This window comes from Ostrinia nubilalis, chromosome 17 (assembly GCF_963855985.1).
Source record: "Ostrinia nubilalis chromosome 17, ilOstNubi1.1, whole genome shotgun sequence".
In the NCBI taxonomy this organism is placed as follows: Eukaryota; Metazoa; Arthropoda; class Insecta; order Lepidoptera; family Crambidae; genus Ostrinia; species Ostrinia nubilalis.
Genome location: NC_087104.1, coordinates 536,715 through 564,532, shown reverse-complemented (window position 1 = coordinate 564,532; position 27,818 = coordinate 536,715). Strand labels below are relative to the sequence as shown.

Sequence of the window (27,818 nt, the reverse complement as noted above, 5' to 3'; positions counted from 1 at the left end):
ATAAGCGCGATTCTCACGAGTAATTGGACGGGTCGCGTGTCTGCTGGATACTAAATCTGTTGTTAAAGATAAAAAATGTTTTTACATTACTTAAATTATGGATGTCGTATCGAGGACGCTCATACAGGGTGTGTAGAAAAAATGAACAGCTATTGACAATAGATAAAACTGAAACTGATGTAATAGAGACAGGTTACGAAGGCAAATTAAGCTCTTGTTGTCTTTTTATAATTGATATAATTCGATATTTTTGACTAAAAGGACAAATGACTATTTGAAGATCAAATGAAAAAATATTGAAAAAAGTTATAAGTAGGTGCATAATTTTTACCTACTTACGGGTAAGCACACACGAGTAACTTTCGGATAAGTAGAGTTAAGTAAATAATTCAGAAATGTTTTAGTGGATTTACGAGGGGCGGCTGAAAAGTTTTGAGCCTAGGGTATTAAAAATGTCGATAAAAATGTATAAAAAATATATTTTACTATTTAATCCTTCTACTACAACGCAATTCTTACAAATGAGTATGATAAATATCGCCGATACGTTCTATGCTAATGCCTATGGCTTCAGCTATCTGCCACAACTTAATTCGCTGATCTCTAAAGCAAGATTCTGTAAATTTTCATTATTTTATTCTTTAATGGCGAAATCTGGCCGCCCTGACTTCCGGTCATCTTTTAGCGACTCCCTGCCATGCTTGAACTATCGGATCCAATCTTTCATGATGGCAAATGAAGGCCCAGACTCCCCATAAACTGTAGACATCTCTTAAAATGTTACCGTCAGTGTTTTGTTCCTCTTTTTGAGGAATTTTATGACAACTGTGTACTTCAATTTCGTACATCGCGCGGATGACTGAGACATGATGATGTTTACGGATTAATTACTAAAAGCGTGATGACGCTAATGAAATGAAACTTTGTACATATACTAAGGAGGTTTTTGGCAAATTAATTAAATTTAGCGCGAGTCAATAATAACACTTGAAGATACTTAGGCTCAAAACTTTTCAGCCGCCCCTCGTAGCATTTGACATTGTACATTCCAGACTCTCATGCGAGCTTTCCTATTATTATGCTAATGAGCAATTTCCCCGCCCTTCGTCATCGAAGGCGGGCGGCCGATTGCCGATCAGGCATGCCACAGGGTCTGAAACTGTAGTGACCATGAAATTAGTCGAGATATCTTACGCACTTTCAAATATTTAGTACAATTGAGTACGTATTTGTCGAATATATTTCTTTACTTTTAAAACTTTTGTTGTATGAATAACCTATTTGATGTTTGAATTGTAGAGTTGAAATTGAAAAATCAGGCATCTATTTATAAATCCAATTTAAGTAATCTGGCGCAGCGCATAAAAAGTTTTTACAATGCACTGCGTCGCGTCGTCATTAATTATTCTAGAAAGGTCATATTTTAGTACAGTAGAATCCCGATTATCCGGATCAATTAAAACCAGTGGTGTTCCGGATAATCGAAAATCCGGATAATCGATTTCAAAGTAAAATCAAACAATAATTAACTTTTTACAATAGAAAGGGTTTTCAATACATCATTTTAGAGTCTAAAAATCTAAATTTTAGACCATTGGTCATCCATTTCTTTTAACAATGAACTAAGAAGACGTCCGTACCATGTTACGGTAGCGGCGCCTTCGGTTTTTATGGGTCCAGACCCTGAATCGGTAATTAGAAACCGTGAAGAATGAGTCCGGATAATCGGATATCCGGATAATCGAGGTCCGGATAATCGAGATTCTACTGTAGTGTAATATTTAGTGTTTGTTTTTTAAGACATTTTATTGAACATACGAATAAGTACTACCTACCTACTTATTAACATTCAAAAGGCTACACATTCTTGGTTCTATCTATGTATATCCCAACAAAATCCAAAATCATAGACTCTACAATTACAGCGCAGAAGTTATTAACAGTGTGGGCCATGAAAAAGCTCTAGTGGATATCGTGTGCCCAAAACTTTACCTAGCCAGTCCAATGCCTTACAGCCTAGACTGCCGCAGAGACCTAAGTCACGCGGCCCTAAAAAGCTCACACAACGAAATAAGGCATAGAGGTCCCGCTCCTAATTACCCGACTGCGCCAGAAGGAGGTTATGTTTCTTACTACTTTAGCCTAGAATTAAGAAAGTACCTACTTGTGTATTTGTTGGAAAAATAATGATGCTTTGCTCAAATAGTAAGCGTTCCTATAGAGCTCGTCTACTTAAATACTACGTCTACTTGTATTCACTGTAATTCACCACAACTCTATAGCTATAGCGCGACGATAAAACGCAGAGCTTTGAAACGCCCTAGGAACTTGGAAAATCTTTATTTCTTTGATTTACATAAGACAAAGCAGACTTGCTAGTCCTTAGTGAGTTGTGTAATTCAGCTCATTTATTAAAAGGCATTCAGCCTTAATAATATTTGAAACGCGTGAAGGACATTAATTATTTTTACGAGATTAGAATTGGGGTTTATTTAATTTCTAAGGTGACTTATTTAGACATGTTTCATGGTTTATTACTTCTTGCATGTTGTTTCTACTTAGCTTTTATGATTTATGAACTAAAGATAATTTCATGAAAGTACACTTTGCGTATTCGTAATTTCGTATACAGCGTTGATTTATAATAATAATAACAATAATGACGTTTATTTCAAACAATTTTACAGTTCATAGTGGTTAGTAGGATACAATTTATAATCTTAAAAGTAATGTTAGTAAAGTGTTTGGTTTTCTAATAATTGTAGGCATTTTGAAAGCCGCCGAGTGTGACTATGCCACAAGTGTCTTCTCACATAATCACCCTCCGCACCCAACATCTCCACATAGGTGATGTGTATCTGTCAGCCACCGTTTTCAGAATGCTGTTGCCACTGCCACGCAGTCTGCTTATCAGAGATGCTGTCTTCTTACGGAGGACATTTATGTCCCGTTTCCTGATTTTACGGTTAGGTAATAGGTAAAGGTTTATAGAGATTTAGATGTAATTTGTTGTTTTATTTAGTTACAGATTGACTTGTAATTTTATCAGTAGAATGATTTTAAACCACCGACGCTAATAAATAAGGTGGCGGTCATTATTCTTAATTAATCTCGATTTAAATTGCAAAAACTTTTAACTGCTTATGACAATGTTCCTCAAATTCCAGTGTCTGTGTGTAGCATTTTTTCGGCCGCGTACGCGACTCGCATGTCGATGTGTAGCCGTCGATAAGTCTTTACGGCCGTGTGTCACGCGACCTGATATCTTATTTGTCTGCTGCTGATCTATTTATAATCGCTGTTTAGGCTCTCTGACAGGGTTAGAAAGTAGTTTTTTAATTCATTTGAAGTTGTAATTAAATTTACATACTGCTAATCAATTTAGCAAGCTGTTCCGCTGTGTGGTTCCTTTTTTTCGTCCATAGTTATCAACTAAGACACAACGAGTGGAAATCTTTAAGATTCGATTCAGACTGAAGGAAGTATTGCTCATATCATCAAATTAATAAACAATACACTTAAAGTACGCAGTTTCTTTTAAGCATTTATTACATGTAGGTATATGTAGAGACATGACTGTAAATGGAGAGAGAGCTCTGAAATCTCACTATATCCGCACCTAAGGGTATTTTACCCGAATCGTGAAATAAATAAACATCAGTATTTATGTACTTTTATAACGAGGCACATGTTATCCGGGAAATTTGAATAATATCATGCAAAAAGGGTGCCGTCAATTTGCGGAATTCCTTCCCGTAACCGTTGGATTCCTACCCCTCGAATTGCGTACTTCAGTTCTTAATCTTTCCGCCGACTGTCCAAATTGGCGGACAGTCACGAACCGACCAAAAGCGTTTATTGTTTGGTCAGTAAGGCTTGCTTTGCTGCGACCACTTTTTGGCATTTCGTTGTTGACTGTACAAAAACCCCCATAACCGTTTGCTCGGTCTATTTAGGCCTTCGAGACCCCGCACACATTTTACTTCTTTACTGAACTGTGCATTTTTAAGTATTTTTTCCATCGAAGAAAAATGTCTTATATTTTTGTCGCTAGTTTCAATAAGTACCTACTAAAATTCTCATAAACATGTGCAATGCAATTTACCTAATCCTTATTTTGATTAGGTAAAATTGCATTGCACAATCTAACAACAGCCTAACCATTTTATGTAAGCTTCATTCACTTCACGTGTAGCAGTAGAAGTCAAGACATAGATACTAATCTGTGGTAGAGTCCCCTTTTACTTTAACCAAAAGCAGGCAGCTTGTTTTGGACTACATTTTCCAAAGCTGATTGCGACCTCAGTCGATAAAAATAACTTTTCCAAAGTGTGCGCCGCGGCTCTTATCGAAGTTAACCCCGCGCCGCTTGATTTATACCGGTCAGCGGGGTCGCCGGCCGGAGTTTAACGAGCCTCGGGGGTTGAAGGGTTCATTCTTTTTGGGTTAGCCAATAACCTGCATTTTTAGTTTTTAGCATATTATTTGAAAATTAAGCTTTGTACGTCCAGACAAATAAGTGAGAAGAGTGTTATCTTCATATTGCAAATTATTTGTGTGGTTATGAGACGGGTAAATTGCTGGCGATTGATATCATCAAGTCTTGATATCATAATCTCTCTATATGGAATAGGCACATTAGCCTCTATCTGATATTTCTAATATTTATTGATAAACGCTTAGGCGGTTATCACACTGCGCCGCGCTCCGATTTTCATATAAAAAATCACGCGCGCGGACGCGTTGTCAGTGTGAAGTGCCGCGCGTGTTTTCTATACAAACTGAGGTACTTGCATACAATTATTAAATCTGTCGCCCCGCGCTCCGCGGCGGAGCGCGGCGCAGTGTGATAACCGCCTTATACTTCACAAGCCATGTGCTTTTTAGATAGTTGTTCAACTGTACTAAGTAGTGAAGTACTCTTTAACCCCTTCACGCTCTTCGCTGGCGCGAAGCCACCCCTGCCGATGCTATCTCTTTCCGCCCGGATATTAGCGCGCGTGCGCAAGTGTTCGCGATCGCCGGCGCAGCTTGATTTACGTGCTTGATCCTAAATTACAGTTTTTTGGCACAATAAGCGGTAAAATGCAACGGATAAAGGTGTCTGGTAAAGAATTTGATACAGCTTTCGATTGGCGGCAGCTGGCGAATGATATACAACTTTGTAAAGCTCCGAGACACCATTGATATTACGAGGATTTTTTGCAAAAAATCGTGATATTGTAACGGAAGTCTTTCTGTAGCTCCGTAACTTTTCCACTTACCTTTCGTATCGAGTTTCGATTAGCCTTATCGACAATCAGTTTCAGGGTATCAAAAGTGCTGCTAAAAGTACCTATTTGATATCGACAGGGCAATCGGGTGTAACGAGTAAGAAGTACCTACAACTACAGGTATATGTCAGTAGTAGAGTCATCAGTGTGTCGTCACAAGCGGAGGCTTCAGCGTCTCGGTGTGCTAGCGACCGTCCTTCCAGAAGTACACCAGGTCCACCAGCAGTTCCTGATACGCGGCACACACAAAGCAGCCAGGGTGCCTTGGGCCGACATAGACAACACTTAATAGTAGGGGTAGAGTCATCAGATCAGTGTCCTTACCTCATCACAAGCGGAGCAGCGCGGCTTTAGCGTCTCGGCGTGGTGGCGGCCGCAGTACAGGCGGCCGTCCTTCCAGAAGTACACCAGGTCCACCAGCAGCTCCTGACACGCGGCGCACACGAAGCAGCCGGGGTGCCATCGCGCTGCAGCACCCGCGCGTGCCGCCGACACGCACATGTCGCCCGCCGACATCGACTCCTCACACTGGGGACGAAAGGGTTAAATTAGTTTCTCGATTGTAACAATATGGAAGACTATTTGAGTGATTAATAGTTTTATTAATAGCTGCATGAAACAAAGTAAAAAGTGCGAAATAAAAGCCTTGTGGCCTGAAGTTTTCCAAAATTGACCATCAACAAAAAAAATATCAGTGGAAAAAGTTGTAAAGTGTAACTATTAACGAGTGTAGATCATTATTTTGCCCTTTTTCAGTGACTTTGTAAAAGGGTGATTTTTATTAATTAACCATGCAATTTATTCTAGAATCCTAGTGGCTTTGTGACCGTGGAACATGGAACTCATTAAACACAAAAAGTTTCATATTAAATATGTATTTATTCCCTTCATACTGTAACGTTTATCCACACAATTTGTTGATGATTTATTAGCATCGAGTCAGACACGCACGTCTGAGAGCCACCGGCATCGATCAGCATTAAACAAATTATACTTTAAATCATTTCCCTACTTGGCCCGGCAACTAATTCTATTCCTTTGGCTGTCTGACCTTGTGAGGTCGCGCCCTGAAGGTCGCCGATTGTTCCTAATAAGGACAAGGGTTTATTAAACGCTCCAGGTGGGTTTCCAACCCATTGACTAGTGGTTTAATATCAATCAAAGTTAATTACTCAATAGACTTCTGTGTTTGTATTGGTTCCAATGGTGGTAGATACTGGTAGGGCAAAAAAAGTATGAGACATGTATAGGCTCCTTAAGAGCATTTGACGATTTGTGAGTACTAATTTAATTAGTCTATACAAATGAAGATAATTTTGATTTGATTTGAATAAAAAATTCGGCCCTTTGGTTAATATCGCAGAAGTTTTGATAACTGTTTAGGAATGAGATGGTTTTAGCGCTTTTCGAGAATAGTACGAATCTAATCTAAAAAAGCGCTAGAACCTGATAGATATCAGGAGGTCTAGTGCTGAGGAGTCCTTACAAGAATTTCAGCCTATTCCAATTGCATCTTTTGCAAGAGCATAATGGAGGATTCATGAATGTAACCTTTGATGAATTCTTCCTGCACTTGTTTGAAAACGCGATCAAAGTGAAGAGGAATAGAGTAGGATCTCAATAAAACTACAGAACAACGTGGAATTAAAAATTAATAACTTTGTATTATAATAACTTGTAGAGAAGTTGCGAATTTGAAATTGCCCTGAAATCTCAAAAGTACCTACGTTTATTATAATGCAGTGCTATATCATTTTGGTAGACGTCACTCAATTAGTTTATTTTTTCTACTTTTTACGTATTCCTTCAGTGGTCTCTGAAAACCCTCAATACTGTGTGGTTTACTGTCTGGGGCTGCGCTGTGATGCGATTGTCCGGCGCACGCGCACGGAATGCGTGACTCAGTGCGCTAAAACAAACACGCGCTCAAAGGGATTCCGCAACAGTGACAATGCCTATTTTTACGGCACCTGGCGATTGATTACAAATGCTAACTGAGGTTAATAGGAGATTACAGAAAGTCTATATCAAATACCAAGTTCTGGTGCATCTCTCTGAAGTGTTATCTTTGTAACAGAGCGTTTGCAGTAAAATATTTGATGCGATTCTGAAGTGGATATAAATATTAATTTATTCAGTTCGTACAAAAGGCTACAGGAAGTCAATTGAATAAATACCGTATAAGTTGGTTATTTTATGTTGTTATCGAACTTTAATGTTTTTTTTTATACAAGAATGGTTGAGCAATCTGTGTTATTCTATCTTTAGCAAAAAATTTGCAACTCCTAGGATGACGCCCGAATTGTTCTCCGAATTTGTTCTTAATCCTAACACCTCCCCGCCAATCATTTGACACCCTGGGTGTCTTTGCGGAATTTGATATATCCAAATTGCTCTTTTCCCACAATTGAAGCTTATCCCGGGCCATCCATGGAACATCACGCGCCGAGGTAGCCTCGCGCCACCGCCCAAGCACGTACTTACCTTCTCGGAAGGAGCCCATACAAGGCGGCATCTGTAATGTATTGGAGACATTGGACTATTCGCCATTTGGCTAGGTGTTATTTTTCGATGTGTTTTTTCTAATACTATTGCAATGAATGCGTGGAATGCACCAATGAAGAAGTGTTTGGATATTATTCTAGAGATCTATTGTGTGGCGTGCTGTGACTCACACGCGGTGCATTTGAAGCGAATTACTATTGATTGATATTGACAGCTCTGTTCGCAGGTTTGCTTTCTTTTATTTTCTTTAGTAATTTCAAAGTGCCTTCACCGCGATTCGTAATTTTATATAATAAATAAAGTAATAAATAATCGGTTATTATTAATACAAGCTGTAATGGATTAGTTGTCTAGATTAGAATTGTAGCGCGAAATTAATACATTTAATTTTATTAATAGGATAATAATCATGTTTGTAATCGTAATTCTTATAAAATAAATCAGTATTTTTTCAAAATACAGCTAAAAAGCTATAACTTGTTTTCAAAAGAATCATGAAGTTTTAGATCGAAAAAGTTAGCAGCCCCGTCGATTCGGCAGAATTCTTTTTATTTGATCCTGGCGCGAATCCAAACGATGATTGCGACCGCTCGCTCCCCGTGCTTTGCGACCATAGCCGGAACATATCTCTATTGGCTATGAATTTTCATGAGCAAACGCCGAAATGGATTGGATATCAAGTGTAGTTTATCACTTTTTTGGCCGATAGCGTGATGGGGAACTGCGCAAAGATGAATAAATTGTAGGAACAAGCACTTGGGTGTGCACCGAGGATGTAATTAGACGTTTAAATGCCCAATCGTTATGTTTTTATGGTTCGTTTGTAATTGATATTGATGACTTTATTACAGACACCATAAAACTCAATTTTAACCGTTTTGAAAAACAAATTTATGATTTCAAAACCCTATGAACTGTGTCAAAGTGCCTACCTTACGAAAAATATTGGATAGGATACTGTCAAATCATAAACAGTAAAGTTATTAAATTGATTATTATTGATTGCTCATGAAATTAAATTACACTGAAAATACTTTTCGATGAAAATGAATTAAATTTATTATTATTATTAAACACTTTAAATATATTTTTTTTGTAGAAAGTAACTTGCTTATTTGTTGTATTCTAAAATTATGTATTAAGTAGAATAGAATAGAATAGAAAAGGATAGGATAGGATAGGATAGGATAGGATAGGATAGGATAGGATAGGATAGGATAGGATAGGATAGGATAGGATAGGATAGGATAGGATAGGATAGGATAGGATAGGATAGGATAGGATAGGATAGGATAGGATAGGATAGGATAGGATAGGATAGGATAGGATAGGATAGGATAGGATAGGATAGGATAGGATAGGATAGGATAGGATAGGATAGGATAGGATAGGATAGGATAGGATAGGATAGGATAGGATAGGATAGGATAGGATAGGATAGGATAGGATAGGATAGGATAGGATAGGATAGGATAGGATAGGATAGGATAGGATAGGATAGGATAGGATAGGATAGGATAGGATAGGATAGGATAGGATAGGATAGGATAGGATAGGATAGGATAGGATAGGATAGGATAGGATAGGATAGAATAGAATAGAATAACGTTTATTTTGCTGCCACATGAATACACATACATACATAAAACAAACGTTTAACATTACAGAAGTTAATATTAGTGGCTATTGTAGATGTCTGATTGTGCAGGAGACGAAAGCTCTATGACGCGCGCGGGCGCAGACGCCTGAGTCACGAGTTCCGCCGCTCGGAAGGATGTCACAATTACTACGACTTAGAGCACGAATATTAAGTGCACCTACTCACTGGTGTAGTGTGTGTATTTAACGTAAGAATCCTAACTATCATGTAATGTCATGTAATAGGTATCTACTCCGAAAATCGAGAAACTTACCACTTCTCTGGCTCTCTCTCTCTCTTTGTTCTGGTAATTATTATGTTGAGACAGGAGACCGACATTTGTAACTCGTAACACATTTATCAACAGTTGAGTGACCGTTTGTGCCTCTAGTCTTTTTACCTAATGATTAGATTGTTGTATAAAAGATTCCTTTTACATATTAATCCTTAAAGAGGTTAAGATGGTTTCGATATCAACTCATTGAAAACGAGCAGAGATTTGTTACTAGTCAATCCGAAAAAAGGAGGAAACTGCGAAAAAGGTGGAAATGTCGTAGCATGAGGACAATTGAATGACAGGACACTGGCACAGCCTTGCAGTACAGGCACCATTTTTGGTCATGGCTGAAATGCTTCAGAATGCCAATGCAGCACTGACGTCACAGCTCATAGCGATGCGCGCGAAGACTTTCACTGGCGCGTACGCCGATCAGCTGGCGGAAGCGGCGCCGGAGGTGACGTCACGGGAAGTTGGCGTAGGTCGCCGCATACCCGATCAGGCGCAGGCTATGGCCTAAGTTTGACACTATAAAAAGATAGCCTTGACGGTTATCGTGTCTAGCATTAGCGGCTAGCAAACCTGTGAGGTCGAGTTGTAGAGTTCTTGGGTCTCAAGGTACTAAAGCATTTTTTTCGAGGCAGTATGGGATGATCGAGAACGAGGATATATCAAAATTGACAGCATATAACAATCAGCAGTTTAACAATGTAAGCCTTTAATTAAACTCTCCGCCTGAACAAAGTTTATTTTAACGAGTGACCATTTCTTTAACCAACAAAAGCCAAATAGGAAAAAAGTTTAACCATATAGTAAAGAACCGATGCCAAACACTAATAGCTGTTGAAATAGCCTCATGCATCATCCCAGAATGAGGACCACACCGCCGACGACGCTCACAGCTCAATCACGCGCACACCCATCGGTCATTACAGGGCGGCCATCAAACGGCGCTAATTTGTTAAAAAACAGCGGCATCTCCAAATCAAATAGTGGACCCGCGTGATGATTCTACTCTCAAACGACGCCGCCTAATCACAAACTCATTTGGGCATAACAAAATAGTGCTGCCAAAGCAAAAACCGACATCAATTTGGGTACACAACTGAAGAAACGATTCGGCGAAATAATTACAAGGTGCGGGGACAATCAGACATGTCGGTTTGGAGAAATATTACGCAAATATTGGCGTTGTTGAGGACCACCTGGGTGGCAAGGTCAGGGGCGGGCCGCCTGATGGGCGGGCGGGGCTGGGCGCGCGATCCGGCGCTCGTCGCTGAGCGCTGATGGCCAAACAATTGGCGGCAATTAAGGTTACGTTTGATCTGCGCAAAAAAACTGCTCAGATTTTTGTTACAAATTACCGATGTTACAAGTATACGAGTAGTAAACAAGTTTATAGGTTTGTAAAATATTTATCACTAGCTTTTGCCCGCGGGTTCACCCGCATGAAATTTAGTTCGTCATAAATTATAGCCTATATGTTATTCTGGGTTATAAACAATAATACTGTAAAGTTTCATCAAAATCCTCTCACTAGTTTTTGCATGAAAGATAACAAACATCCAGACATCCACACAAACTTTCGCATTTATTAGTAGGATTTTTTATAAGATATTTTGGAAGTGCAATGGTTCATCTGCCCTATTATTCGGCTGGCATGTACAGCTCTTTGTCACCAATAGTTGAAATTCCAATTCTGTCCTGTTCCCACCATTTCAATCCACTTGTCCACTGACACTTGTCTCTTTTCTTTATTTTCTTATTTGGGGACCCTTTTAGAAATTAAAAAGCCTTGTTGCCTTGTCGTGCAAGAAAAATACTAATCAACTTTGAATTTAAGTGATAGTAGCATTTAATACTTAAGTTATTAGAATGTATTCGACCATTTATCAGTGCCATCTTTACGATTGTTAGATAGTAACTGTGTGTGTAAATTATTGCTGCGTGTTACTTATGATATTTGGCTCTTCTAAAAAAAAAATATTTGGAAATAATTTATTGAAATTATTATAGTACCTACTACGGAACATTATGTAACTTTGGAAAATTATATCTTGACGATCTTTTTTACCTTCATACCCCAGTCACATAAGTAAATCGAGGCCCCCTGCCTATCAGCCACTCTTTGTCGGTATTGACCAAGAAATACTGGAACACCACACACAACTCTGACTTTGTACCAACTTCTTTCAACTTACCCAAGAAAAACCAGTAATAGATATCAACTGGGAATATTGTCGAAGTTTTCAAATATAGTGGTGCAGGGTGTATTGCTGCGTAAGTCACGTCTGGTTGTTGGCGAAACGATAGATTGACCAATATTTGGGACTTTGATTCTTTATTGTTTGACAAATACTCTTGTTTGGGCTTTGTACCTTTGTTGGATGCCGATTGGGTTGTTTTTAGTCAAAAAATATATTAGCTTGGTCCTTATTTTAAGGGGGTGGTATTTAAACACCATTTTACCCAAATAAAGAAAAAAATATTTTAAAAATTAGCACAACTTTCAGCAGTACTAGCAGCGTCTTTATCCCACAGTATAAAGGCTAAACGTCTTAAGTGGCGAGCGTGAACTGGAAGACAGCGTGGGTAGGCCTCCCACCCGGTGGACCGATGACCTAGTTAAGAATATGGATAGCCGCTTGATCAAAGCCGCTTGCTGTAGTATATGCCAATAGGCCAATTCCCAACAGTGGGTTTCTAGAGACTAATTAAAAGAATAAAAGACTAACTTATTCCACTGTCTGTCCACTCAGGATTTTAAACGGACTTTAGTCAGGTCAAATGCTTTGTTATAAACAAACAACAAAGTTCATAGTGTCATCGTCCGACAGTAGCTCGATATCGATATGTTTGTCGAACTAAAGCCTGTTTGAACTCCGTGGATACTGGATAGCTTCATGCGCCATTGAGTGAAGCAATCCAGATTCTTTTCTAAGCGTATAATGAGAATTAGGGAGTGGTTGTAGAATAGTAAAGTGTAAAAGTGTTATGTTTTATGGTAACAAGTAATATGATAACGTGTCTATCTACTAGACGTCATGATGCTAATATAATTACAAATTTTGATTCGACAAAATCTAATAAATATAGTGATTTTACTTATGGGTCTAGGACCCGTTCTCACCTCATAATTACATTTGTCTTAATATAAGTAGCTTTATTTAATACTAAGCATGTTGTGTACGCTGATTTTGGATCTCTGTTTAGTTATTTAATATTTTGTTAATTTCATGGCTATATAATTGACAGTGATCTGTTTGTGTACCTATTTTAAATAAATAAATAAATAAATAAATCATAATATAAATGAACCTGTTCACAAGGTATTTTTAGGCAAAGTGGCAAAAGATAAGATGATACTTATGCAAGTAGAGATCACGATTTCCCAGCAATGTTACAATTTCTGTAGAGTTTCTACAGAAATTGTAACATTGTTATAACTGCATCGCATTAAAGAGTTTATTATTGTGTTTGTCACTAGTTCTTTTATCTTTGCATGCTCAGTGTCGTTTGAGGCCGTCCCTGGATAATAATATAAATGTTTGTCTGTCTGTCGCTGGAGTGTGGGAGCCTGAGAGCGCACTTTCTCGCTCGGTGGCCATCATGCTGGCTTATCCCGGCTTTGTTATTTTGTATCGATTTCTTTATTTTTCTGAGTCTCATTATTTATTTATTTTTTTATTTATTAAGGAAATAAACAGCAACATTATGATGTAACAGGATGAAAGAAAATTCGTAACTTTGGTAAAGACGGCAGTAGTTCTAAATATGTACTATCAATTGTTATGTTATGAGGTAAAGTTTCTATCTCAAAATAACAAATCCTAAAAGTAATTTTGTATGTAAGTAAGGTATTTCAAGTGAAAATGTTTTATTTATTTATTTATTTATTTATTTATTTATTTATTCTAGAAGGCTGCTTGAAGGCTTACAGAAAATCCAACGCGCCAACAAGTTATAGGTACAATCGTTATTTTATGGGAATATAATTTTACATAAAATAGGGTATTAAAAGGGGTTATTGGAGACTTGTTTCGTGGCATTAACACTAATAAAGCCATCTAAATATTGGACACTCAATAAATACAATTAGATTGTCTGTCGACACCATAATGTATATTTCTAAATTGCACCTTAATGATATTAAGATAAGGGCCAGAAGTGGTCATTTATGGTAGGTGTCAAAAAAATCGGGAATCGAACCCGGCGGTCCGCGCGTGTGGGAACGGCCAGCCGTGAAATCACCGCGCCACAACAGAGTTTACAAAAAACGCAGCCGAGTCACAAAATAGGTTAAAACAGTAGGTTTTCTTACGACTTACGATGCCTGTAAGAGTATGACTGTAGTAAGTCAGTCATAAGCGTGTAAAAGTTTATTAATACACATAATTGTACACAGAAAATAAAGTAGACCAAGGAGAAGATAGGCCTAAATTTAAAAAAAATATCTGGGTCTTATTCTAAAATCCAAATGCCTACTGAAACTAAAACTGAATAGTAATGTAATATTTAGCCAGTGAATGCAAGGAACTAAGTAGCTAAAAGTGTCTCCTAGTCTAAATTATGAAGGTAAGAATAATATAACAGTGTGACTTAGGCCCAGAACAGACGGTGAAACGAACCTGTAACTTTCTGATGATTCTGATGAATGAAACTGAAACTGAAAGTTTCAAACTGGTCGCGTCATGTGTGGTCTCACAACGGACGCTATGGCAGAAACTTAGATGCAACTCAAAAGTAACTAGCAGTTGCAGTTTCGTTGCAGTTGCGTTTCACCGTCTGTTCTGGGCCTTACTGGTGCACTCTGCACTGTGGTCTAGGTGTGAGGCGCACACGATTCGACGCGATCACGGATCGGTATCCGTGTCTGTATTGAGATATAAACTTGAGCTCAGGCATTTTCTCTAATGAGCTTCTAAGAACACCACTTTAGTATAGAGTTTGGTCACATTGAGCGGCGCAATTTCTAATTACCTGCGTACAAAGTGATTCTTCCTGGCTGTGAACTACAATTCATGATTTTTCTTATAAATTCTTATTGTTATGACAAAATGGCGAAGAATCTCTTATAAACTGTCCCAAATGGGCTGAAATGGGTTACGTAAAATATAGTCATGAAACAAGCTTTTAGAAATAATGCCTAACTCATTTCACATTATCCCACCTCTGTTAATATGTTGGATCATGAGGCTGTTTATAATTGCACATAATAAGCACTCTGGGACTATTTACCGAAATATTACAGAATCAGTTAGACAATGCTGTGCCTAAATGAAGGCAGACGTGCGAATGTCTAGACTGTAGATGATGTACCGATTGTTTCTCGCGGTAGGAAACATCGGACAGACGAAATAAGTTACGTTTTTTATTTAAGTAGGTATAATGGTTTTGTAATCCAGTTACAATTCCATACGCAGGCGAAGTTTTGAGGTCGTTTTAGGACATGGTGAAATTGAAACAAGGACTGAATTTCTTAAAAAAGAACAGAATTTTCATTAGAATTTGTGGAAATGTGTTACACATTATAATTCTTTCAATGCGTATTTGATTTACTAAAGGGCAATGCACATTGCAGAGAAACAATGGAAAAAATAGCTACAAAAGATACTCTTTCTCGGATAAATCAAATCAAATAAAAAATATAGAGTTCTAGAAAATAGGTACAGTCGAAAGCACATCAACCTATACATTTTTGTTGCAAAATAGCCTGTATTACAACGAGATAAGACGCCACTGTGTTTAGGTTGATGTGCTGTCGTCCGTACATTAAACATATTTATGTATAGGTGTTAGAAATTAGGTTGTCGTTATACTATCGAATGTATATTTATCGGTTCCTAGATATAAACAGCCTATAAGGATGCTTCGTATCGTAGGATTATGATTGGATACGGAACTCTCACAAATAAAACAAAAAAGCGTTGCCCTCTCACCATCTCCTCGATCTCAAACAATGCGTCAGTAAACTATAATTAAAAGTGGAGGTTGTATCGCTTTTTTGTCCGTTTTTTGTGGCGCAGGCGCAGGCGCAGGAATCTAATAATCCAATTGCTCGGCGTCGACTAATTGATTGGCCAGTGTTGACTTTGTTTCTTTATCTCGGGGGGTAGCCGGGGTGTTTTGGAAGTTTTTGTGTCGCGTGTGTCCTGAAACTGGTATGAATAGTTTTAGTGCATATTTCAAGTTTCAAGAACTTTACGATACTCAAAATTGGTTAATTATGTATTGTGTGGTCTTTCACAACCTAGTTTTCTTATAAGTGGCAGGCGTTAAAAATAAGATGACTGTGTTGCAGTTTAACCCTTAAATGGATTCTCAGTGCTGCCCATAACTTATTAGTTATTTGAGATTTTATTCCAAAAGAGTTGCACCTAAGTTGCCAGTTAAAAAACTTTGATACAATTTTAAATATCCTGCGCCTGATTGGAATGCCCTCGGATCTCGAACCAAATTCCCCAGGCTTTCTTAACATATGCAGTGTTTGTATATTATTATAAATATGTTGGTGGAGGAATTCCATTCGACGCGCCGCGCGGCCCTCAATTAAAGTTGTTTAGATTTTTGCAGGGCGCCCTTAAGGAGAAGGTCTATTGTCTCTATTGAATTAGAAATATGCATTAGAATTTTTAATAGGCAGTTTGGTCCGGTGGTGCACTAGGCTAATAACCAATGATCGCTAGTTTGAGGCTTGCTGACTTTATGATGAGCGATTATTGTAGGTATCTGTTTGTTGACATATTGATTTTGAAGGATAGATGTCAGGGTCTTGTTTGTATTTAATAAGTAACTTTGCTTTTCGAGTATGTAGTCACTATATCGAAATAACTAAGGCTTATTCTGGTTCTAGAAAAGTAGTATTTTCTTAATAATTTTTCTTGTTGCCCTGACTTTAGTCAGTAGTCTGCTCCTTAAGCAGTATTTTAAAAAGTCCGGTAGGCGTGGCTACACAAGAGCCATTAAAACATATTGAAACCCTTTCGGCTTCTAACCCAGCTTTATTCTGGATTTATTTGTTCTGAAGAATGCGCGCTATGCCGCCGACCTTGACTCGAAGGTCTGGGGCCTTCGGACTTGGGGGAAAGAACAAAGAAAGCCAGAGTTTGAGGTTCAATGGGCCTGTTCTAATTTCGATTTGATTTTCCTAACATAGAGACAAAGCAGCAGTGGGTAAATTGTACAGTGCGCTATACGTTTCGCCCGCACTGTTCCATTGTCGCATGCTGTAAGTGTTCTGAGCGCTAATAACACATACAAATGGGAATTATTAAGCATCAGGCTTAGTTTTATGTGATGTAGAGTCGCACCGTCAATTTACAAAATTACATTACCATTTACCATGTTTCCTTGATTGATTTGTATCTTAATAATAAGAATATCAAGCTTCTGCCTGCATATGTTCTTACTTGTTGTTAAACAGGTATTAGAAACCTTTTATGCATTTTAATGATCAAATCGTTATTACATGACAACTGGCCACAGCGTTCAGAGTACTTATTAATATGTATAAAAATTGTAGCATCTTTATAATGCATCATGCAACAACACAACCTTCAACTGCTTGTGGTTGACTACGGTGGTTTCACTATAGTTCATTTTACGAGGATCAGTTGGCGCGGTTGCTATGGCAACCGTGATCCCGCTTTGAGCCGCCGCCGTAATCTCCAAGACTTCGCATTCCTCACACAAACTGCTCATGTGAAAAAAATATCGACAAGGCAGCTCGAGCTATGCTGGTCGATGGTTCCGTAACGTATTGTCAGCGATTGAGCATACATCGTAAACTATTTATTTGAAAAGTAATTTTATTAGAAATCTTTTAATAAACAAGACTTCACAAGGAGTCCGTGAAATATGTAATGTTCTATAGTTACATAGGTACTGGCTGTGGGGCCTGTGGGGACTAAACTAAATCAGCGAAATTATAAAACCCTTTCCATTAAACTCTAAAATAAACCGTGAAAATCTTCATTTGGTTTTGAAGGTGTTACCCGTATCGCAGCCAATGCACAAAGATATGGTCCGAGGTGTGAGATTTTTCTCAATTGGAAAAACGCTAGAATTTCACACCTTTGCTCAAATCAAAGCTGTGATAATGACCCACCGCGGTGTAATGGTGTTTCTCCGTTGTCATGGGACCCCTAAAGCCTACTCTACCAGCCCGGCGTTACAATAATGCTTACCTATGAATAATAAGATCAAATAAAATGAAGAAGAAAAAGCATTCCATGCAACACAATCGAGGGACATGTAGACGCATTATACGCGCGCACAATGCGACGGCTTTGTCCCCCCAGACGCACAATGGGTTTTTTACTTGGGACACTGGTTCCCAACATGTGAGCTGGCGTTGGGAACAGCTCGGGTACAGTTTCTTTCTAGAAATTGTAGCCCGAATATCTAAACACTATAATCCGGGCCTTTCCAAGGCGAGAGTGAATAGACACTTACAGGGCAGATATTATGTACCATCCTAGACTGCATCCTACTTAACACCAGGTGCGATTGCGGTCAAATACCTGCCTTGTCATGCATAAAAAAAATTCAATCAACTGTGATTTGTACCTACTCTTTTCTTCTGTAGTTTTCAGACAAGGCAAATAATATTTTCTGTAATTTCAAATATTACGTCAGATTGCTCATTTTAGGAGTATAAAAACTAAAATGCTGAATAGGCGCTGAGTTACAATTAAAGTAGACTGAAAATCTGCAGCGCTGGTATAAATATTTTTTAAAAATAAAAATTTATGCAAAAGAACTTAGGGGAGAGGGGAGCTTTGAACAATTTTCATACTTTATTAAATATCTTCTAAATTTGAACTATTTCATTAATTTTTTCTTCCTAGATAGAGGTCATGGTTATCACACAACAAAATAATGATGTTCTTCTTAATTATTCGTGAACGCTTATTAAGATATTTAGATTTTTGCACAGACCTGTAAACGTTCAAAACTGCCCCGTAGTCGGGGCAGCCTTGAACACGCCTGGGGCAGTTTTGAATTAGTATTTTTTGTAATTAAATAAAACTGAATATTTGTGAATGTGTATTTTTAAAATAATTAATAAACATAATTTTAAATGATCAGTGTCATTTGGGATCAATTTAACATGTTTATTTTATTTTACATCACTCTGTACAAAGTAACACAAAACTTAGGGATATTAAATATAAGATATATCAATTAACTAAATACTAATAAACTTTCTGTTTAATGACACATCAAAGACAAAACTGCATAATTTAAAAAATATCAATCAACTACTAAAACTAGCTTTTGCCCGGGCTTCACCCAGTTTGAAATTTTATCTGTCACAGTAAAGCAATCTGCTCATTTTTTATGTAAGAACCTTCTACGAATTATTGGAAAACTTAAGGTTTCATGAAACCACTTAAAAAAGAAAATTGATAAAGTTCAAAGGTGCCCCAACCATTTCGTTCAAAGCTGCCCCAAAGCTGAAATATACCCATTTCCAGAAAAAAACATAAATATATTAACGGAACATATTTTTATATTGAAATTTCTTAACAAATCTTCATTGAAACTATTTAAACTTCCATATAGTAAACAAACCACTCACTATTTTATAAAACTACGTCCACAAAATCCTTAGAACCAAACTAAAAAAGTGCGAAATTGGCAGTCAAAAACAAAAAAACACTTTTACCGGTTAACCTACAGTTAAATATTAAAAATGAGATGTGACGGCTATGCGCATCAGTGCTGGCAATATAAATTATGATTTATACCATTGTAGCCTAAACCAGTGATTTTTAAATTCATTTGTTCTAAGCTGCCCCTGTCCAAAGCTGTCCCCCTCTCCCCTACATTTTGAGCTGGTACTAAGCTGACTACATTACTTTCAAATGTTGGGAATACGAGGCCGACTCTCATTCAGTGTCACTGTGCTGGTCTGGCCATGATAACCAGTAAGCATAGTCTTCTTATGCTTGCATAATGTGAAGATACACAACTTTTAAATTGATGGAACTTATTGGACATTTTGTCTAGGGTAAAATTAAGCAAATTCGCAACAGGGTACGTCTATATCATTGATATCTAATTCAATCAATGAGGTAGAAAATTAGAATCATAAAACTAGTGCACTACTTCCCTCACTCATCCAGACTTCTTGACAGCTCGTGCTCACCCCCAATCGATGAATATTGTATGACCCGATTAGCATAATCGCCGACAACTGACGACCCGCGAGGCGCGGGGCGGGCCGACGCGGACTAATAAAATGCATACACAACTTTGGAAATTAATAAAAAACAAGACAAGCGCGAGTCGAGGATCAAAATACGGGTTCATTGAAAAATAAAACAATTAAATTATGTTTCTAAACTGTCTGGACTCAGCTTGGAACTGTAAGAGCTCTTTATAACACTGCCTTCTTTCCGATTCCCCTCAAATAATTGGATTCTCCTTCATTTATTAAATAAAATTTTGAAGATACAAATTATAGCAACGGTTAATTTTCCATTATTTTGAGGATCTCCGAATGCATACAAATATTTTTTTTAATAAAAAAATTACCTACGCTACGACACATTTCGGGTGGTGACGCCTTCGACCGTTTATCTATTAATGATAAAATAAATAAAACAAAATGTCTGTCCACTAATATTATGCGTGCTTTTATGGTTTGTTTCGCTTGTTACGACTTGTTGATGGATATTTTGTATAATGTCGTGTGTTGACACAGGTTTTATAGTTTTTTCATGTGTTTTTTCATCTTCGGTTTGTCAATCTTTAAAGTGAAACAAAATAATAAACGCATTTACGACTGTTGCAATTTTATGCTCATTATGACTTAGCATGATAATATTGGTAATATGTTGCAATAAAAATCTTTTTATAAGTACGGAAACAACTTACTTTTCGTAAAAATGACAATAATTATATGCATTATGTTTGGTGAATCAAAGTTTCGCAGAGTTCGGGTGGTCCTTATAATATGTTTTATTTGCATACCGCCGGGCCACACACCTCAGCCGAATATCGCACACACATTGTTTTTTTGCAAAGGTTAATAAACACCAAATGATTTTATTAACGTTTGTAAACCCTAAAATCATAAATTTATTGCGCATTTTTGTGACTAATCTCATAAAATATCATTGGCATTTTTATCTCAAACATTTAAGGGTTAAGAATAAAAAGTCTATTTGCATTTTTAAGAAAAGCAAAAACTTTTTTGATTTGATATTTTTCTGCCTTTGACGTCAAGGTGTTGATTTATTTTTATGTGTCATTATGTCAAATGGTTTTGGTTGCAGCAAAATTTTCTGTGAAATGAATGATGGAATATAATAATAAAGGTCAGAGAAATCAGCCTTTGAGTGCTACAAATCATTTTACGGAATCGAACGCAGGGCACATATCCGTACAAACCACTAGTCCGTTCCTGAACAAAGTAAAGGAAAGTGAATACAAAGTATCCGAACAGACCCAAAGCAATAAAAAGACCCTGAGCACCAGTGTAATGCACAAAAAGCTACCGAAAGATGTATCCTCGGGGACTTCCAAGATGCTTATAAATCAAATCCTGGGAGATAGTAACATAGACAACGAAACGATAATAAGCTTAAACAAATCATACACTGAAAGGAATCTAAATGTTGAGAAACAATGTAATTATAATCAGAACTTTCTTATCAGTAACGTTGACTATAAATATTCCACACCAACATTTAATTCTAAATCTTTTAGCATGCAACATGGATCGTGTTCCAGAGAAGACTCAATAGTTCCCAGCAGGACTACTGATGATTACAGGAATGAACGTTTCCAAATTACCGATGAAAACTATTCCAATGGTGCACTTAATGAAAAAAAGTTTGCTGAAAAGACAACGTACTGTCGACCTTCTACAACGTTCAAACAGGAATTCATCAACAAGACTGTGGAAAGGAATAACAGATTACAAAGGCTAGTGAAGAAGCTAATTCTCATCAGAAAGAAAGAAAAACAAACAGAAGCATGGAATAACTATATCAATGAATTAAAAAATAAACATAAATATTATGATACCGAGTTTGATCGAATAATAGGACGCCATACTCTAGAGGAACCTACGCCACACGAATACATTAATGACTATTACGACAATCAGTCAAGGCCTTGCCGAAATTTGTTACAAGACTTCTACGACGCATATAGTGCCATGGAACTGAATTCAAATAATTGTAAAATAGAGCAACGATATCCCCAAAACTATAAGTCAGCGCCACGTCAGAACTACAGATCATATTTTTCTCAATCAAATTGCTATCCAATGTCTTCACAGGGTCGTCTAATGATGTTAAATAGAGAAAGAAAAAGAAATCCTAATGAATGGCAACAACGTCCTACAAGACCTGTATATGGGAATGTAATTTATGTTGATAAAGAACCTCCTCGTGCGAGACCAAGATTCAATGATGATTCTCCCAGAAGAAAATGCTGTTGTGCAATAGCAAATTGTGCCATACAAACTGAACATAGTGTCCAATTTGCAGATGAAATCGCCAACGAGGAGGTTAAAGAAGAAGGAACAAATACAGGCGCAGAAGCTGTGCAAGAAACTGTTAAAGAGGCATACGCTAGAGTTTCTGAAAATGTTGAAAGATTGAAGGCAAGAATTCAAGAATCCTGCAGTGTTGATCGACGTGCAGTTTTAGAAAGCATAGAAAACAAATTGGATAGTTTAATTACTTCAATTAATTCTTTCATAGATGAGGTAAAATCTAGAACTTACGTCAACCAATGCTATGATTGTCGTTCAGTATATTTGGATCGTCCTAAACCTTGTAGCCATAACATGAATGTTACCAAAAGTGATACTTATGGAATGAATAAAGCTGAAAAATTGGTTTGTGGAATTATTACAGAAGATTGTAGTACGCCATCAACGTCAGGATTAGACAAAAAATTAATAGAAAAATCGAGAGGGACAACCATTGATAGAATTCTTATGGAAGAAATTAATAGCAGTAACCGAGCAAAACAGGACATTGAGAATATGTTAAGTGGGAGCGTTGGTTGTCCGTGCTCTGTTCAGATTTCATTTGACATTCCCACGAAAGAACGGTCTACTGAAGTGACGGAGTCTTTAGAAAAGGCTGTCCCTAAGCTAGAGGACAATACATCTGTTTCTATCGAGGAAATAGACAGGAGCGTTGGAGAAGGTGATGCTCCCCAGATGACTATAGCCGTGAACACTGATCCTTTGGGATTGTTGGCGTTGTTGCGGGTATCCAAAGAGGCTGTGAAGCAGCTGTTGTCTTATATGCCGAATATTCCTTATCATTCATACATACTGTCAATGATGAACACCCCGCAATCTAGTCGAGCAGCTAGCTACATTTGTAATATTTGTGGAGCAGCTTTCAGGCGGCCGTCCCAGCTTAGCGACCATATTCAAGGGCACGACTTGACTAAAACAAGGTTATACTTAATGCAGATAGATCTTCTAAAGCCTGGTCCGTGAGCACGTAGAATTTTGTCCAATGACCCCAAGCTACCCACCCTTATCGCTCGCGCGTAATTTTTTATGTTGCTGTCGCGCTCGCACACGCACTGCGGGCGCCCGTCGCACAGTCGTGACAGCAATATAATTACGTGCGAGCGATAAGGATGGGTAGCTTGGGGTCATTGGACAAAATTCTACGTGCTCACGGACCAGGCTTTAGCATGTAAAATAATTGTAATCTGACAATAGAACGTACTATAATTGTATTGTTTTGTTGCAGAGATTGCTGCGTATGCCGGCACATCCTGGACATGCAGCGCCACCGTTCCCCGGGGCTGTTTCGGTGCCGGTACTGCGGGCAGCGGTTCACGCGCGCCTACTGCTGCGAGCTGCACCAGGAGGCCTGCGCCAGGCGCCTGGGCCGCACCCACGACGTCTCGCCTAGTCTCATGCTGCTCAGGTAGCTTCAGGCAACTGATGCGGTTCATTTGATGACAATTCAATCAATTGAAACGCCAAGTTAGCTTGTTAAAAAGTATTTGAAATCACGCAAGACTTTGACTTTATTATCATTGCTGTCTTTGTCAAATAAATTAATATTATTTGTAGTGAAATCGGTAAATGTGTTATTTATGTAATTGAGAAGTTTAATTTTGAATTGTGTCTTGTAAATTCGTATTATCACGTGTACATTTTGTTGGATTCCAATAAAATTTCTTTACTAAATATATCTGTCGTATTTATCAACAACTGTCCAGTTTGGGTTCTCTTCAGTTTTTTTGTTGCCCGGTGGGCCGGCCCTTGGGTCGATGTGGACAAAATCTTCACTTTTTCGGAAACGTGGACGCATAATTGGGCATAAGGTGAGCTCTATAAAGGCCTTTGTGCCGCCGCCTCGCATACATCACCCTTGTTTGTCAAGGGTCCAAGCATCCATTATTGTGAAATGGGCATAAAATTCTGTCGATACATTTCAATAGTGAATGCGACATTAAGTATAATTATGTCAGGTTTGAGGTGAAACTATGTAATGATATTACCATTGAGAAAATTTGCTTTTGTGCTGTGATTCGGAAAAATGCGGACCGTTTTTGTGAGAAGTTTATCGATGTCTTTAAACTAGTAGTATCTGATATTGTTTATTTGTATCGAACGGTACCCGTATGAGTTAAATAATTTCACCTATTAGGCTCTACATTATACATTGTTGGCCCACTATCAGTGATGTGTTTATTTTCAACATTACCCGTAGCGTGTGGTCCCACAGAAAAACACGCAATTGTATCTATAAGTTACACGTTTTTTTCCAAAAGACAATGGTCAGCGGCAATAAGCGTCAAATACCTGTACAACTCTCTCATCCTCTTCCCGAAACGGAAACTTGTAAAAAAATCATCCGTCCGCATTCTTATCTTTTTCGCAATGGGACGTTTAGTGTTGTGCCACACTAGGTGTAAATTCAATAATAAGGTGACACAAAAGGTTTTTGTCCGGTGACTGAGCCCTGGCCCACCGGGGGGCGAAGCCCAGTGGATCTGATCGACCACAGCTCTTTGAGATCAGTCCGATAATTTGCAGATATTTCAGAATCTTTGCAACTATGCCAGCATAGCCACATTTGCTAATTTTGTTTTAGCGGGAAGGCGCTGGATGCAGGCCGCTACCAATCGGCCTATATGGAAATCATTGAGGGAGGCCGATGTTCAACAGTGAACGTCCTATGGCTGAAATGATGATGATGATGTTAGGTAACATGAATAACATAATTAGATAATGAATTTTAATTTAAGAAGTTAAAATATAAGTTCTTCTTCATAGCGAACTTTCGCCAAAGCTCGTGGTCAATCAGATGGGTTGTCTGTTCTCCCGGCCCTACGGCCGTGGGTCTAATTTATACACCGTTAAATATTTGGCACGCTGCAGCCAGATCATGTCCGTTCTATTTGTTTGGGTGAAACTGCCGCGACGTGGGAAGCTATAAACAGATTAGCCACTATTCATTTCTACGCGTTTTTTTGTAATTTCTCTTTTATTGCTTTTTGAGATCGCAATATTTTGGAGATTAAAAAGTTGGATTGCATATTCACCACGCTTTCCAAATGCAGGTTTCAAAACTTCTAAGTGTTGGCTACGAGTATTTCGAGCTATTTTTATTAGGTACAGGTATAAAGAAAGACTACCCCTCTTATTAATTTAAAAAAGTATTAAAAAGTGCTTAATAATCATTTTAGGTAACGTGTCATATCCGGTGAGAAGGCAATGTTTTATTTTTATGGGGATAAAAAATATGTAATTCAATTTTTAGCAATTGATGGTGTTTGATATTTACTACAGACAGCTACAGTTGTAAATCCTGAATTTATTTTCAGAAGTCTCATTATGTAGGAGTTTTGGGAAGAACTTTGGACTCGCAAAGTAAACAATAAATCGTACAGTAAAACGCCAACCGATTTTTTTGGAATTCCACAATCACGCTCAACTTGCAACAAAGTAAGAGTATTTAAATAAAAAACCAATTCAGGCTAATAAGATTCGAATAAAAAACACAGTGAACCCTCCATTTGACGGCGGTCGCGAGGCTTCCAAATGTTTCTGTATAAAAACCCATTTCTCACCGACACAATCCCGCCAGAAACGGCGCCGAAAATAAAATTAAGATGTTCAGAACTAACCCTTACCGGGCAGAGCGATATAATCCTTCTTATCGGCAATGATCTAAATGACCCGAAAACTGTTAGCCCTTTTTCCTTGCGCCTTAAAGTTCTTTTTGAGGCGCTCGTGGAAGGACATTAAATGAATACTAAACAACGCTCATTCGAAGCCACGGTGATTCCACATTGACAGATAAACGAGGTTGGTGGGTTTGCTTATTATTTTTTTCTATGTAGGTATTTTGGTTTGCATTGTGTTTTATCATTGCATCTCAGTTAAAACGATGTGAGTCAAGTTGTTTAATGCGATCTTTGCCTTTGACACCACTTTTCAGTTTGTCACTCCAAAAATTAGAATGATGTTATCCTCTTTCAATTTTTATTCATATCTGGTTAAGAAGAGGCTCATTTTTGTTTGCCTTATTACATTACATTATTTGGTTACATTATATTATTAAGTTTCTACGAGTGTCTACCTATCTATTTTCTATACGATACTACATATTAAGTCCTTAGCTTACGGTTGGTCTGGTCATCCTTTGTTTTGCTAATAATCAAAACACCATTTTATGGACTTCGCGACGTGACGCGACGTAAAGGAGAATACTGTGTTTATTGAATCTTTATTTGCAAGAATTCATAAAAATTGAATGATCGAATTTACTCGTATACTGAAGTATTCGTTGTGTTACGATCGCATCCCACAAACTGAACATATCAAGTCCATAAACGTATCGGTTGCCACTGACGTGCATTATCTCGCTGCTGCTACCAAGACCCCTGATATCAAAACAAGCCCTGATAAGATAGCACGCGCCTGCAAGGTGCATTGGCGACAAACATTGGTGTTGGCTTGGCTCATGTTTGATTGAGGAGCAGGTGCCGGGACAATACACGATATTCAGCTTGGTTTGGGTAAACTTTGATATTATGCTGACAAATTGATAATGTAAACATTTATTTATAGTATAAATTCTGTTTTTTATTAAGTTTCGTTCTTGGAAAACGAACAGAAGTTACTATGTTAACGCAACTATAGATTCTTACGTGGTCGCTCACTCTAGGTGATATCATAAAAGTAAAAAATCTGTCAAACTCCATACAAAAACATCAGATAATGTTATAGTTACGGTTAAAGTAAGTTGGTATAACTCAGCCTTAGATATCCCTATCGTTCAGTAAAGCAGTATTTAATAATCCATACAAATATGTAAAATAATTTTGACTTTGACTTAGGTAGATAGATAGAAAGTATTTATATGTCTCAAAACAGGTTTCATTTACAGTTTAACACAGATACCTACTACAATATTATAGTAGTAAGAGACAAAAAAGACTATGACTAAATGACCTTTTATTTAGATGTTTATTCTAAGGATAGTAAGACATTACCTACTTTATCTTAATAGCCTAATTACAATAATAGTCTAGTAATTAGGGAAATCCATCGGAAGCTCTCGGAAGTGGCAGCCAGGACGTCCCCGACAGGATCAATAAAGGATGAGTCAGCCCTCAGCTCGGATGCCGGCCGCATTACCATGATGGCTCCACGGGGAATTACTCCACTGGATGGGGCATTAGGAACCATTGAAATCGAGCGACGCAGAAAAAATCTATTTGGGCATGTCTGACAGATGAGACACTCGACCAAGATTGTTGTTGGTTGCGATCCACGCGAATAGTGCTTGCTCAGATAATTCCAGAATCAAGCTAGAATCAGATTCAGAATCAGAATCATCATTTATTTGCTTTAAATGTGGGCAGTTAGGGCAAAATCTCTACTAAAAGCTCACCTAACGATGGTTTACTTGCTTTATGAAGTACGAAATCATATTTTTTTATGTCAATAAAGTAGAAATTTACTGTCTTTAATCAAACTGGGAACAATGACACAAATCATTTTATATTTTGTGTCTTCCAGCTTTATCGAGCTCAGGACCAGAGGATCAAGAGCTAAATTCTATCTTCATATTTATTTATTTATTTATAGCCTTCAATTCCTAATACAATAGAC

General features: G+C 37.8%; 2 protein-coding genes across 3 annotated transcripts in view; one reads left to right on the top strand and one right to left on the bottom strand.

The window, feature by feature from the left end:
* LOC135079786 (protein espinas-like) overlaps positions 1–27,818 on the bottom strand; it is a 177,640-nt gene that overhangs the window by 11,064 nt on the left and 138,758 nt on the right. The window contains exon 6 of the mRNA XM_063974386.1: positions 5,598–5,801. Within this exon, the coding sequence (XP_063830456.1) occupies positions 5,598–5,801 (204 nt within the window). The remainder of the gene's footprint in view (positions 1–5,597; positions 5,802–27,818) is intronic.
* Positions 20,965–23,835, top strand: LOC135079787 (uncharacterized). 2 transcript variants are annotated; one of them, XM_063974388.1, is made up of 3 exons: positions 20,965–21,333; positions 21,413–23,128; positions 23,434–23,835. In XM_063974388.1, the coding sequence occupies exons 2-3, from the start codon at positions 21,414–21,416 to the stop codon at positions 23,615–23,617; spliced, it is 1,899 nt and encodes a 632-aa protein (XP_063830458.1). In that variant the 5' UTR covers positions 20,965–21,333; position 21,413; the 3' UTR covers positions 23,618–23,835. The 2 variants fall into 2 exon arrangements, with proteins under 2 accessions (XP_063830458.1, XP_063830457.1); XM_063974387.1 differs by having other exon boundaries at positions 20,965–23,128.